This window comes from Calypte anna, chromosome 11 (assembly GCF_003957555.1).
Source record: "Calypte anna isolate BGI_N300 chromosome 11, bCalAnn1_v1.p, whole genome shotgun sequence".
NCBI lineage: Eukaryota > Metazoa > Chordata > Aves > Apodiformes > Trochilidae > Calypte > Calypte anna.
Window position 1 is genome coordinate 1,329,976 of NC_044257.1, and position 14,264 is coordinate 1,344,239.

At 49.0% G+C, this 14,264-nt stretch overlaps 1 protein-coding gene across 1 annotated transcript; it reads left to right on the plus strand.

The window, feature by feature from the left end:
• Nucleotides 1-381: 381 nt before the first annotated feature.
• Nucleotides 382-13,370, plus strand: PNP (purine nucleoside phosphorylase). The gene is made up of 6 exons (XM_030457911.1): nt 382-465; nt 3,621-3,790; nt 4,145-4,252; nt 6,091-6,265; nt 9,345-9,535; nt 10,448-13,370. Exons 1-6 carry the CDS (start codon nt 443-445, stop codon nt 10,663-10,665), a joined length of 885 nt encoding a protein of 294 aa, XP_030313771.1. The 5' UTR covers nt 382-442; the 3' UTR covers nt 10,666-13,370.
• The last annotated feature ends 894 nt before the right edge of the window (nt 13,371-14,264 follow it).

The following is a 14,264-nucleotide window of genomic DNA, read 5'->3' on the forward strand; positions in this document are numbered from 1 at the left end:
ACTCCAGCTGCTAGCTGGTTCCCCATTGATGCAAAAGCATTGGATCTATGCAGGTGCATGGTCAGCTGCTCCTCTCTGGGAGGCTGCTGGGAAGTTGTGTGCACGTGTTTGAACTTTCTGGGCTTTATCTGCATTATAAAGTCTGTGTGTGTGTGTGTGTGTGTGTGAGCTTTCCACAGAGCTCCAGAGCCTCTGTGTCATGGGGGTGAGAGCAGAAAAGCAGATGTCCTGGACATGCCCCTCCTACTCTGGGATTAGAGATGCTCAGGGAAAAGCCTGGGACACACCTCCCTGACTCCCTGCCAGAGGCAGCAGCAGCTCCTGCAGGTTCCATAGGCCTCGGCTTTGTGGTCAAAAAAAAAAAACAACAACAAACCAAAACCACCTGCAGCTCCGTTTCCAGTACCCATCCCCTTCTTTTGGTTAAGCAGAGAGGAGGAGGATGGCCTATGCTGAGGAAGAGAGGTAAGGTGCTGTGAAATAGGGGATGCCCAGACCCCCAGCCTGGCATCCATGCTGCAGCCGCATCGCTTTTCCTTGCTTTGTTTCCCTCTTCTCCCTGCTGGGCACTCACTAAGGAGCAGGGAAGGGCTGCTCAGAAGTAAATAGCTTCTTAGTGAAGAGGATTCTGGCCATCTGCCCGGGGCAGGTGCTGGTGTGATAAAATATGGCAAGGAGCAGGTGACCCGAGGCCAGGTTCTGAAATGGCTGTGCTGTGAGAGGCATCCCCTGCAGCCACCCGTGGCACAGGGCTCCCCCCCAAGAGGGGATGTGGGGGTTTGCTGGGCTGGCTCTGCTTCCTGCATGGACTTGTTTCCAACCAACCTGGAAGCACAACAAGGGTGGGGTGGTTGTTTTTCATGCCACAGCAGCTGTGTCATCGGTGGCAGTTCCGTGCCTTGCAGCAGACGGGTTTCTCCGGAGGGTGATGGGAGTCACGGTGAAGGGGGTTGTGTTTGCAGCTGATCCTGGGATTTAATCCCAAGGGACATCACCCAGCACTGTTAGGAGGTGGGTACTGTTGGAGATGAAGTGGCTCCAGGGGGGCTTTGTGCTACTTGTGTTCATTCAGGCTGTCAAAAAAGCTTGCACAGACCTCGGGCTGAACGCTGTGTGTTTGGTGACCCCCGGGTCAAGGTTCTCCCCTCCACACAGTCCTGCTGAGCAGATGCCTCCTTCCTGGTCAGAAATGATCTGTGCCTGCACGTCCCCTTTGATATTTTGCAGCCAGAAGATTTCTGAAAGCTGAATCCTGCAGGCAGAGCACTGCAGATGGGTTTTGGCATGTGGCTGGGCTTTTGGCAGCTCTGCCATGGCCGAAGCCTTTGGGATGGAGGAGGCTCTGCAAGGCCCCTGTCCTCCAGATGCAGCTCCTTCCAAGCAGGGAGATGTACACAGCATCAGAGCTTTACTGCTTTAGAGAGGAAATATTTTAATGTCTTCTGTTTAAAAGGAAAAAATCCCAAAACAACCCATCAAGCTCAGCACAGCTCAGTCAAATCCTATCTCTTTAGCAGACATGGAAGCAGATTTAGCCCACACTCCTAAAGTTTCTGGGGACATAGGAATGGTATCAATTTGTAATGTTATTTTTAAAATTAAAACCAAAACAAAACACACACAGGGAACTAGTGGTCAAGAGGAAGAACAGATTCTGGTGACCTCATTCTTTTTTCCTGTCTGCTACAAGTACATCAAAAGATTGGGTATTACATTGAAATTGTTTTGGTTTCCTCTGATTTCTCAAGAAGGATTACAGGTTTTCAACAGAGAAATTGGGAGGGGAAGCACTCATTAACGTATGTAAAGCACTTTTAAAGCTTTTCTCTGGGAGCAAGGGATAATGCAGTCAGTGGAGTGGAGGCTTCATTAATGTTGCTTTCATAGCTTGTGCTTATTTCAGGAGCTTGGAGAATTCAATAGTTATGGTGAATAACCTTCCTCATTTCCAGACTTCTCCTTTGAAAAGCATTTCAGCTAAGTATGACTCTTCATTTTAATGTGTGCAGAGGAAGTTATTTCTCTCCACTGGGTTGCTGGTTTATGACAAACCAGGATGTTCCTGACACCACTTTGCAGCTAGGAACACGCCTGACATCTGATACATCAAACAAGACTTAGAGCAGGAGCTGGAGAGCTGGGAGATGGCAAAGCTGAAAAGAGATCCATGCAAAACCAACCTGCCTTGTCAATATAAAGGAGAGAAAAGCATTCTAGAGTTGAGATCCTCTGTTTGATCCTGTGTCTGCTGCTCATGAACTCACTGACAGTCAAATCCTCTTCATTCAAGGCCTCCTGGAGTCTGCAGCTTTGACAGCTTTTCTGTGTGTCCCCCAAAGCTGCAGACAGCAGAATCACAACATGATGAAGGTTTGCTCCTCTGGAAACAAGATTCTTGTTTTGGTTTGGTTTTGGTTTTTGTTTTTAAAATAATCAAAACCACATTAATGAAGCAAACAGTGCCTGCTTGTCAGTGTCTTCATTCAATTTTTACATCTCCCTCAGCCTCACAGCATCTGATCCTCTCACCCCTCAATGAGCAGAGCAGCTTTTCAGACTGCCCCTCCCAGTGATGGTTCACTCAGTGACCCAGTTCTACCAAGTACAGTTATTAATTCTGCTCATCACTGGGAATGACTGTGGCATTACCAAGAAATGCAGTTCCTTTTGCTTTTGAAGAGTTTCCAGCCAACCTTCCTGTTGACTTTCAGAAGGTATCTGCAGTGAAAGCAACAGGTTTATGGGATTCCTCTGCTATTGGTTGTGCCTCAAAACTCTGATGGTTGCACCTGATGAGTTCTGGACTGAGATGACTAAAAGTTGAGGTCCTCTCCCTTCCCACAGGATACACAACAGGCAGTACAATGCCAGCTTCCATCCCACCTTCCAGCAATGTGTCTCAGGATTGGACAGGACATCTTTTTTTGCCAAGCTGTTTCAGCAGTCCCCCTTTTAAATAAACACAGCAGAAGCCCAGAAGGAACAAGATCTCCATGTTTAGCCTCCTCTACCAAAACCTGAGAAGGTGAATGTCTGAGGTGTGGGACCAGCCCTGGAAGGAAGCACTGGGAGATGATGGTGGTCAACACCTGGACAATTGGGTTCTCTGTAGATGCTTGCCCCATGTCCCAGGAATCTACCTGTTGCAGAGAGAATGTCTCCTCCTTTTTCCTATCCCACCCATGCTGCACAGGTACCCTTGGGCTTCCATCCTCTTGTTTTTCCCCATCCCAGCCTGGACATCCCTGTGCACACACAGAGGCTGCAGGTTCTCAGTCTAACCCTGCTCTGGTGTTCTCCAGTAACTCAGAAGACACCAGTGCCCATCAGAAGCAGGAGTGATCCTGCCTGGTGACATTTCTGTCATTTAGGTATCACCAGCCAGTTCTCCACTATAGAATGAAGTTAGCAAAAAAAAAAAAATCAAACATTTCACCTCTGTCCAGGGGCAAAACGTGAGATGAGATGCGAAGCATCTTCAGTAGCAGCAGTGACTCTCCAATTATCTTAGTTTAAATGCAATTTTTTTTCCTTTGCACCCTTTCAGGGCTTCTGTCCTTTGAAGCTTGTTCTTTGGGGTGGGTTGAGAGCCCCACTGACCCTTTTTTTCTTTTTTGCAGGCCCAGCTATGAGGTGTACAAGGAAACAGCAGACTGGCTCCGTGCCCGCACCCTCCAGCGCCCCAAGGTCGCCATCATCTGTGGCTCTGGCCTGGGAGGTCTGGCTGATGTGTTGGAAAACCAGACAGTTTTCCAGTACCAGGACATCCCTCATTTCCCACGGAGCACAGGTTAGCACAACCCAGGGTAGCAGCAACCCAGCCCCAAGCAGCCTGCAGCAACCTGCCAGAGGTGTAAGTACACGTGCACCCCCCTGGCACTGGTTTACAGACCAATCCCTCAGGAGGGAAATGTGTTCCCAGGGACAAAAACCAAAAAATCAATCAGTCAAACAAACAAACAAAGCAAAAAAACCCAAAAAACACGAAAAAAAAAAAAGGGAAACAAAAGAAATTTCTGTGCTGTGGTGTTGATTTAACTTCTGGCTCCCTGGGCCCCTCCGTAATGTGTAATTGACTTTCTGGCTGTAAAGCCAAAGAGCTCAGGATGCTGAACTCATCAGCTGACAGCCTCTTGGTTTCCAGTTCCAGGACACGTTGGGAGGTTGGTGTTTGGAGAGCTGAACAGGCAGCCCTGTGTCTGCATGCAGGGACGTTTCCACTCCTATGAAGGTTACTCTGTCAGCCAGGTGAGTGCCCCTTCAAGAAACAGGGGAGCAGTGGGGCTGAAAAGACCTCTCATCAAGTCCAACTCTCAGCCAACACCACCATGCCCTTCAGTCATGTCCTGAAGTGCTGCCTCTACACATTTTCTTGAACACCTCCAGGGATGGTGACTCCAGCCCGTGCCAGGGCTTGACAACCCTTTCACTAAAGAGACTTTTCCTAATATCCAATCTAAACCTCCCCTGGCACAACTTGAGGCCATTCCCTCTTGTCTTATCACTGCTTCCTTGGGAGAAGAGACCAACCCCCTCACTCCAACCTCCTTGCAGGGAGCTGTAAAGAGCAAGATTTCCCCTCAGCTCTTCCTCTTCAGCTCAAACAATCCCATTCCTTCAGCTAGAAGAAGATCCTCCTAAGATCTGTCCTAAGATCTCCCCCTAACCCTAACCAGGCCATTCCACACCTCTGTTGTCCTTGCCTGCATATGCTCCAGCCCCTCCATGTCCTTTTTTGTCATGAGGGCTCCAGAGCTGAACCCAGTTCACAAAATAAAGCTGTCTTGTAAAAGATGCAAGAGGCACCACTCACTTTGATCCCAAGCTGCAGGACATTAGCTCTTGAAATGAACCTACATTGCTATCAATCTTCTGTAGTTTTAAGATTTCTTCCCCAGAAATAAGACTGGGAGTACAAATGGAGCAGCAGAAAGCTTCTGAAAAGCAGAAAAGCATCTGCTGGTGCTGCCCAGCCTCACAAAGTGCCCAGCCCTGCTATAGTGGCAGGGGGAAATGGTATAGCATAGCAGGCAGATTGATTTGCATGCTTTAAATCAGTCGTTTGAATTGTTATTTAAATCAGCAGCCAGGGAACTTTGATAAGAATACTCTATTTTCATTTTCTTTTGCATAGTTGACAGCTTTTTTTCCCCCAGAAAAAACTGCCTGGCTTGTGTAGCTCAGCATCCTCTCCCAGTTAACCTCTGGATGTCTGGGAATATTTAATCATTAATGTCCACGTGTCCATTTCTGTTAGAAAGCACCACTAATATTTGTTTAGTGGCTGATAGTGTTGTGTTTTGGTTGGGTTTTTTTAGTTTTGTTTTTTTAGCTTTGAGATTTTACTTGTGCCTGAGGTCACTTTGCATTTGGATATAAACTGTAGGACTTGGCACTCAATTTCCTATAAGGAAAAAAAAATACCTTAAATGCACTTGATACAGCACTTGGTTTTAAAGACATATTTTTCTGTTAAAATCCACTCATTTCTTAAAGAAATGATGTCCACATTTATCAATTTTTTCCCTCACAGCTTCTGTAAGCTTTTAGACACAGCAGATCCCATCCTGATTCCTTCCTGGCTCCTCAAAATCAAACTTTTAATTTTTTTTTTCCCCAGTTCCCAATTGTTCCTTATCTTTGGATGAGCAGGTCACTGAAAGGAACTCATGTGAATAAAACAAAATGAATAAAACAATCTCTCTGCTCCTGTGAAACTCATCATAGCTGTAAGAGGCTGGTTTATCCATTACACTCCAAGTCCTTACTTCAGTCAGCAGAGTGGTTTGATCTCTGCAAGACCTTGGCAGTGAGGAGAGATCATCTGCATCTTCTTTTTGTCCCACATTGATTTGACCTCAGAGCAACTGTAGGAAACGTGGGGTTGAATTTTAATGGTATTCATTCCACGATGAGCTTTTAACATGTTTATAAAACATTAAAATCCTTTCAATTTAATTTAGAAAGGAAATTTAAAATGGGGGGGGAAAAAAAAAAGAAAAGGTTTTGTCTCCTCATAGCCTTTTGTGGAGCCTTCTCTGCATCACATGAGCTGTCCACAAACGGCATCCATGTCTTTGCTTCTTGCAGGTCACCTTTCCATCAGGGTCTTCTTTCTCCTGGGGGTGGAGATTTTGATTGTGACCAATGCTGCTGGGGGGCTGAACCCCCATTTCCAAGTGGGGGACCTCATGTTCATCAGAGATCACATCAGCCTCTTTGGCTTGGCAGGGCAGAACCCTCTGCGGGGACCAAACGATGAGAGGTAAGGAGGCACCAGCCCCATGGCACCAACTCCTCCCCTCTGCCTCCAGCTCCAGGCTGGGGCTCTCAGCTCCCTCACAGACAAATCCTGACTCAGCAGTGGATTTGGCTGCAGGGAGCCCCAAGGGAAAAGCTAAAGCAATAGCTGGGTGCACTCCTGCACACCCCAAGCACCTTTTCTTCCTTGATGCTCAAGCTTCTCAGGAGCCTCCAGAAGGTTTTGGTTTATAAAAGCAGGCTCCTGATCCTTCTGCTGACATGGCAGCAGCACCAAGCTGCTAAGCAGACCCAGTGCTCTCTCCTCTTGTCTGTCCCTCTCTCTGCTTCTTCCTCTGACTTGAACTGCAGAGTCTCCAGCAGGCATTTATTTAGCACCAGCCCTTTCTGTTGTGATGGACCTGATATGACAGGGGCCAGGCAGTAAGCTGATAGCAAAGCAAAGATAAAACCTCAAAATCTGATAACCATCCTTGTATCCAAGTCATTCAACCAGGGTGCTTTTGCTAATATCACTGAAGTCTGTTGAGAGGTGGGGGTCCCTGCAGCCCCTTGGGAGCTCTGCCAGTGACCTGGTGCTCACTGAACAGGATCTTTGGCCTCTTGGCTGAGCACAGAGGGACTTCTAACACATCTTTACCCCTGGAAGATGTGAAGTTGCCACTAGACACAGAGTTGTTTTCAGCAGGAGGTTGTACTACATGATTTCTTGAGATACTGAATAGATCTGTGACCCTAAAGCCTTCCCAAGGCACCTTCAGACTGGAAAGGTGGGAGGCAACCAGCACCAGCAAGGTCATGGTGCTGAGAGGAGAGATGGCAACATGGAAGCTGTAAAGGGGACTTAAAGCAGGAAAGGTAGAGGCTGGATCATGATCAGGAGGTAAGAGCAGCAAGAATTATTTCCTAACCAAGTTGTCAGGAGGGAAGGGAGATGAAAGGCAGGGGTGTAAAGCCTGAGTACAAGTAACAAAGGAGGCAGCTTAGGAGTGAGGAGTGAATTTAGGGAAGAAGATTACTAAATTCATTGTTGTGTTGGTACCTTCATCTTGAAAAAAGGTCCTGTTTTCAGGGCAGGCACCTCTGTTCTCCAGGGATCCTTCCAAAGAGAAAGTTCTGGCTGAGAATAAGGTGGGCTGTCTGGCTTCCAGTTCCAGCCAGTCCCTTCCTGATGTACTGCCTGGCCTGGCTCCTGCTTCTGAAGAAATCTGAAAGTTGCTAGCAACTACCTCAGGAGAAATGAATGCTGTTCTGCTAATCAAAAGGCAGGAGAGCAGCACCAAGCTGAAGCAGAACATTTTTACATCTTCATAGGTGTGGGTTGGAGGATCAAAAGCACATAAGCCACGTGGAGGAGTGTTTTAAAGCTCTCTGAACTTGCATAATCCTTCAGGAACAGGAGGGGAGACACCAAGTAAGCAATAACTGCATCTGGACAAGGTTCAAAGGCAGCACAGGCATCTCGGTGTCTCCCAAGAGCAGCTTCCCAGCTCTGGGAAGTGACTTTTGAAATCCTGACCAAGGCACCAAAAAGGGGAAAGGGCTCTGTGAATCAGCTTACAGAGTCTTGCAGAGCTTTAGCTCAGCAAACTCCTTCTAGAATCCAGTCCAGCTGAGCCACCAAGAAGGATTTATCTAAGTGTGACAGAGTGAAACTGGAGGCAATGAGGTGATGTGGAAAGGGAATAAACTGGAAGGATCTGAGGGGTGAATTTAATAAATTAGAGATTTGTTTCCGCATTGCTGACCATCCTGCAGGAGAGAGAAGCAATTTTCATGGTGATGAATACTTATTACATTAGACCAGATGGGAGAGGTTGTTGGGGTTTTTTTTATTATTTATGTAACATTTTAGTGTTTATTAATGTAAGATAAGCCACCTACTGCCTGAAGCATTCAGCTGGAAGAACACAAAAACAAGAAAGAGCTTTAATAGCCTGGTTGAGGGACCTGGTCCACTCCTACTGAACTGAGTTGGGGAACAAGGCTGGGAGTTTATTTTCTCCTTTTTCTCAGGAGCAGCAAGCCAGTCTTGACCATCTCCTTCTGCTCTCCACGTGTCACTGCTAGGATTTGCTTACTCAGGAGCAGGACTGAAGTGTTATCTTTAAGATCCAAACCAAGCAAGAGGCTCAGCCTTGCAGCACAAGATGAAGCCTACCTAAAATATAGTCCTGGATCTCCAGTGTGTTCTACTCTCTCCTCATTTCCCTGTAAGGGAGGACACCTGGAATGGCATTCTGAATGCAGACACCCAGTGCCATCTGACACTCTGCTGAGTGCCCAACATCCATTCTCTGGGGCTGTGTGTATGCTCTGGAGGGGGAGCTGAGGGGCAGGCAGAACTTCCTTCTCAAATGGACAACTGAATTGTATTTCTGTTCTAGAAGAGTCTCCGAGCTTGTGTTTGGTGTGATCTTGCTGAGCCAGGAACCAAGCAGAGAAGTGGCTGCCCTTTCCTGGGCTGTATTTTCTGACCAGCAAACTTTTTTCATCTGCCCCCCCCCCCCAAAGAAAGTCATTCCTAAAGGCCCTTCAAACTGGTCTAACATAGACAGAAAAGGGAAAAGACTCAAATCTCCCATGATTTGTGCAGTGAATCCAGCTCTGTTTCTGTTCCAAGCACATGGATATCACTATGAGGCCAAGACAGCCCTTTCCACTGGGGTCCAGGACATCCCTGGCCATCAGCTGGGCTTAGCAGCTGCCTCCTTTGGTGAGCCTGAGCTGGAGTAAGGGATGCTCCATGAAACCTTTGGGACCTGGTGGCACAGCAAGGCACTGAGCAGGAGAAGCAAAGAGCTGTGACCATCTGGGCAATGCTGAAAAGTCACCAAGGGTAGAGAGAGAGCTGCCTGGAGCCAGAAGTCCTTGGAAGGACCATTCCTGTTGGGTGGAAACCATCCAACAGCCATGACCTGTGAATGCTGAGAGGCTTAGGAAGTCTAGGGGGAATGTCCTGGTGGCAGAAGGATTTGCTGGAATTTGCTCTGCCCTCTTCTCCAAAGGGTGAGCATCACTTCACTGACAGGGGGGGACCAGCAGCAGTACCAGCAAGGGCTCTGTGCTTTCCTGCCTTGCAGGTTTGGAATGAGGTTCCCCTGCATGTCTGATGCTTACGACCAAGAGCTCCTCAGCCTGGCCCTGGAGAGCTCCCAGGAGCTGAACTTCCTCAGCTTCACCCAGCAAGGAGTTTACTGCATGCTGCCCGGGCCCTGCTACGAAACCATCGCCGAGTGCCGCCTGCTGCAGGCTCTGGGAGCTGATGCTGTGGGTAAGCTCCTGAGCTGGGCTGGTGCATGGATTAAATGGGGAATTCTGCTCAAAGCTGCCTTTGCTCAGTCCTTGACCCTCTAGCTCTCTCCTGGGCTCAGGGGAACAAGCTCTGTGTATTTCTGCCTCGTTCTGCAGGGGCTTAGGGCGGCTCTGAGGATGGATCTGCAGAGAGTCCCAGGGGGTTGTGGCTGCCCAGGATCCCAAGCACAATGTTGGGTTTGTTTCCCAACTAAAACTCCCACCCTCAGGGGACTTGACTTCAGCAGGAGTGAGTGGGGCCTAATCAATAATCAAATCCTTTTCTGTTACTTGTCCAATTCTGGCACCATCAGGATTTGCACTTTGCCTCCTCCCTACTAAGCAGCCCCCCATAAGAATCTTGGTTGTTTAGGGTGGAAGTGAGAGATACCTTCCTAGCTGCATGCAAGGAAAGTAAGTGACATGGGATTCTTAGGATTCCTCCAGCCTGTGCCATTGAACACCTCGTGGAATTCTGCTCATTAACATCTGCAGATTCCCTGTGAGTGGGGAAAGGAGCTCAGCTTCCTGCTGAGCCATTTTCCTTGGCAATGGCTTTTGGAGCTGAGGAAGAGAAGAGCCAAATGACACAACACATCAGTGCTTCCCTTGGCAGGGCTGTGAGCAGTCTGACACATCTTGGCATGCAGGAACCAAATGTAGGTGGCTTGTTGTGCTGAGCAAGGTTGCAGCCATAGTGCTGGGGTATGGAGTGTGCTTTAGGATGTACACATGGCACATACAATCTGCTTTAACCATTTCCATGGCTCAGAGGGAGAGAGCTGGGGGCACTGAAGGAAGGCTGAAGGTAGGATCACAGTTTGCAGCCTTGGAGACCTCTTGTTTTGGTGTAAATCCTGACTCATCCTGGTCCTTTCCTCTCCTACCACAGGCATGAGCACTGTCCCAGAAGTCACTGTTGCCAGGCACTGTGGCCTCCGTGTCCTTGGGCTCTCCCTCATCACCAACAAAGCGGTGCTGAGCTACAACAGTCAGGAGAAAGCCAACCACGAGGAGGTGCTGCACGTCTCTGTGGTGAGGGCTGAAGCCCTGCAGAAGCTGGTGGCCCATCTCCTGGGCAAGCTGGGGGGAAACACAAGCTCCTCCTGACCTCCTGCCATTTCTCATCCAAATCATAAACCTGTGAGCACCAGCAGGTGCTGGGGGAGAGCTCCCAGTGAGCCTCTCCTCCTGATTTCCAATAGACTGATCCTTGTCCCTCTGCTTTAGGTGGGCAGGTTTGCAGAGACTTGCATTGAATTTAGGCAGGACGATCCACTTGTTAGTGACCAAACCAGATTTCTGGTGCTTAAACAGGGTTTGACCTCTGGCAGATTCCCAAACCCCTATGTCAGCAATGAGCCCCTTGGTCCCCTGAGCTACAGCTCCCCCTCCTCCTGCTGCAGAGCTTTGGGTGCTCCTCACAGCCTCTGTGCACCCAGAGCCCTCCTGCCATGGGGTTCCCCTCCCCTTTCCTCCCCTCCCCTCTTGTGCTGAGCCCCTGGGCTGTGAGCCAGGTTCAGAGCTGGTCCCAGGGCTTGATGCCTGCTGGGGATGCTTTGATCAGACCTGATCCAAAGCCACTGGAAGTCCACAAGAAGAGTTCTGCATCAGCACCTGCATCTGTGAAGTGGGCCAGGATAAAGATGAGATCTGTCTGGAGCAGGCAGTGCTGCAGAGCAGGCTGATTGCAATTGATTTTATGGCTTTGGAAACCCTTGCATCCCTCTGCCTGGGGCTGTGTTCTCTGACAGCCCTGAAGGTCTCTCCAGAAAGCCCTCTCTTTGCTTAGTTCCAGGCTCTTCCTGAGCAGCCAGAGCTGTTTGCTGTGATACAGCACCCACCCACCACCCTCTCCCCTTTTAAAGGGATGGAAATGCAGCTCAGGTACAAGTCACGGCTTCTCCATGCAGGGGGTGAAAGTGGCCAAGCTGGAAACAGAATCTGGACCCATTCTGTCTGCTCATTCTGTTTCTGGATGTCTTAGAGATCAGCTGCTTGACCCACTTGCACTGGAGACCCATTGCCTTTTAGTGTCCCAAGACAGAGAGATCCCAGTCTGACCCAGTGTTTAGCCCCAGCTTTGATCTGCTACAGATGCTGGAGCACCAATGGTTTGTGGAGTTCAGCGAGGTGAAACTGCAGTGGGAAGTATTTTGCAACAGGTAGGACATTTTTCTGACTTTTCTGGTCCTCTTAGGTGAAGAAATTGAACCCAACAGTGAGGAAAGAGCCAGCAGGAGAGGCCACTCTGCCCTCTTCCACCAGCAGGCTGATGGCCTGTGCAGGGTGGGTGGTTATTCCCCAGAACTGGGCATTATTCATTGTTTCCCAAAGGTCAAGCTGAGCAGTGGCTGTGGTTGGATGTGAAACTCAGACTATAATTATTGAGTAACCTTTTCATTTATCTGGGAGCTCTCTTTAAAGCCCAGCACTGTCACAGCTAAATGCTTCCAGCTGATGCACTGGTCTGAACCAAAGAGACCCAAGGGGTCACAGAGAACTCCCAGTCTGCCTTCCTAAATTTAGCTGCTCACTTGTTTACCACTGATGCTCCCCCTCCATTGCAGCCTTCAGCCTTCAGTGACATTTCCTCAGTTCCAGGCACGAGGTGTTTCCAGATGGGTGTTTGCTTGAAGCCCTTCCTTGCTGCTCTGTTGCTGGTGATGTTGCCACCAGGAGGAACAGAGCTGTGCTCTGCACACCCTCCGTGGAACAGCAGCATTTTTTAACCTTAGGAGAGATCTTGGGGTGGCCACCCCATCCCCTTCTTCTGGGCAGGGTGAGTCCCCCAGCCTGGCCACTGCTCCTGGGGACTTTGGGAAGGGGCATTTGGCAGAGCCCTCTGGGACATCCCTGCTCTGCATTGGGGCTGGCTGGCAGGAACCAGGATCCAGGTTTGGTGCTGACATGGAAAGGGAGAGGCTTCAGGTCCTTCTCCCACCAGGCTGTTGCCTTTTCAGGCCTGGCAGAAGTGAGGTGCTCATCAACAGTGGCAGGAAAAGCAGTGAAAAATGAAAAGTGGCAGATGTGCAGAGCAAGAAAAGGCCCCTTCTACCCACTGCCTTTCAGAGTTTTCCCCAATATGGGCTTGTTATAGGGCAGAGAGAGAGAGAGAGTGGATAATTTCCCCTGCCTAGAAAATGGTGCTTCACATTCATCTAATTAATACTTTGTAAATACAAAGCCTCTCAAGTGTGAGTGGAAGGCAGCTGTGCAGCTAGAGAGCAGCCCCAGTAGCTAAGGCTGGGATTTCAGCAGCCTCCAGTAATTAATCAGAGCCTCCAGTAATTAATCAGAGTCAGCTTGGACTGGGATGTGAAGGAGAGCATCCCAAATCCCCTCTGTCCTGCTGCTATGGCTCAAGCCTGGCAGGGGATGGGATGTTTGCAGCTCCTCTCCCCAGCCCTACAGAGTCTGAGAACCAGACCCCACTTTTCTACCTGAACACAACTTAATCATGACTTCAAATTTCATCTGAAGATCACCAGGCAACTAAATCTGCAGAAAATCTTGCCTGGTTTTAAAGAGTTATTTTCTAAATGGCGTTTGAGCCCTCTGGGAGTTGGGGCTCTTCTTTCTGCTGCCCAAGATTGCCTGGAATGGCTCAAACTCTGCAGGACATCCCCACTTTTGTTCCTGCAAATGAGAGGGGGGAAAAGCCTTGGGTGCTTTGGAAGGGATCTTGCTTATTCTCTGGGGGAGTACAATTAACAAGTGGATTCCTCTGGGTTTGGAGGGACTTGCAATTGAATCTTGGTTTGGTTTGGTTTCCTGCTCCTGAGTTTCAAAAGGCTGAAATGCAGTGATGCAAGTGGGGGGGAGAAACTGGGAGGAAATAAAAGCTGCAGCAACCCTGAAAACTCTGTTTGTGCTTCTGTGCCAATACCACAGGTTAGAAGGGAGAGATGCTGAAGTTGTACCCTCATATCCATATCCATACCATACCCATACCCATATCATATCCATACCCATATCCATACCCATACCCATATCCATATCCATATGTTGAGCCTCGGCTGCTCAAGCTAGGTTACTCAGGACCAACTTTTGACCCACCTCTGCACAGATGTCTCTTCCTGATCCCACTGGGATCTGAGAGCTCTCAGATTAAAGAAATATTTTAAAATTTGGCTTTTTTGAGCAGCTGCAAGTGATGCTGGGCTGTGGTGGAACTGGTTGCAGCAAGGGCACCTGCGCTGGCCGTGGTTCCTTGCTGCAGCTCACAGGCTCTTCTGGGGCACATTGCACTCTGCTTCTCTGCCTTTTATTTTGTGTTCTTGTGCTTTCAGGCAATTACCCAGAGCTGAAATAAGGATGATGGCAAACAGCGCTTCAGCTCCCTTTCACTGCTCCACTCTGTCCACTTGTCTGCTTGTGAAATCCAGTCTGTTCTGCTGGGAGGAGAAGCTGGGAGATGTGTGAACAAGCTGAAAACAAACCCTAGCAAGGAGAGAACCTGACATTGCCTGGCTGATCCTGGCTTGTCCACTGCCTCTGCTCAGGGCTGAGCTCCATCCAGTGCTGCCTGGGGAGCAATGCACCTCCAGAGCTTGTCCTCTGCTGCCATGGCAGAGGGACACATCCTTCAGTGTCCAGAGCCATGGTCCCATGAGCCAGCCCTTTCCTCTTGCTTGCTTATCAGTCCAGAGAAACTTTTTTTGCTTCCTGGAGAAGATATATCCATGCCTTGCTGTGGGATTCACAGA

What these genes read in the sequence shown, in the direction of transcription:
- PNP (XM_030457911.1), top strand. Translation starts at nt 443, where the DNA reads ATGGCCTATGCTGAGGAAGAGAG. An exon ending in CGGGGACCAAACGATGAGAG is followed by an intron (nt 6,266 to 9,344) that starts GTAAGGAGGCAC and finishes CCTGCCTTGCAG; the next exon opens with GTTTGGAATGAGGTTCCCCT. An exon ending in TCTGGGAGCTGATGCTGTGG is followed by an intron (nt 9,536 to 10,447) that starts GTAAGCTCCTGA and finishes CTCCTACCACAG; the next exon opens with GCATGAGCACTGTCCCAGAA.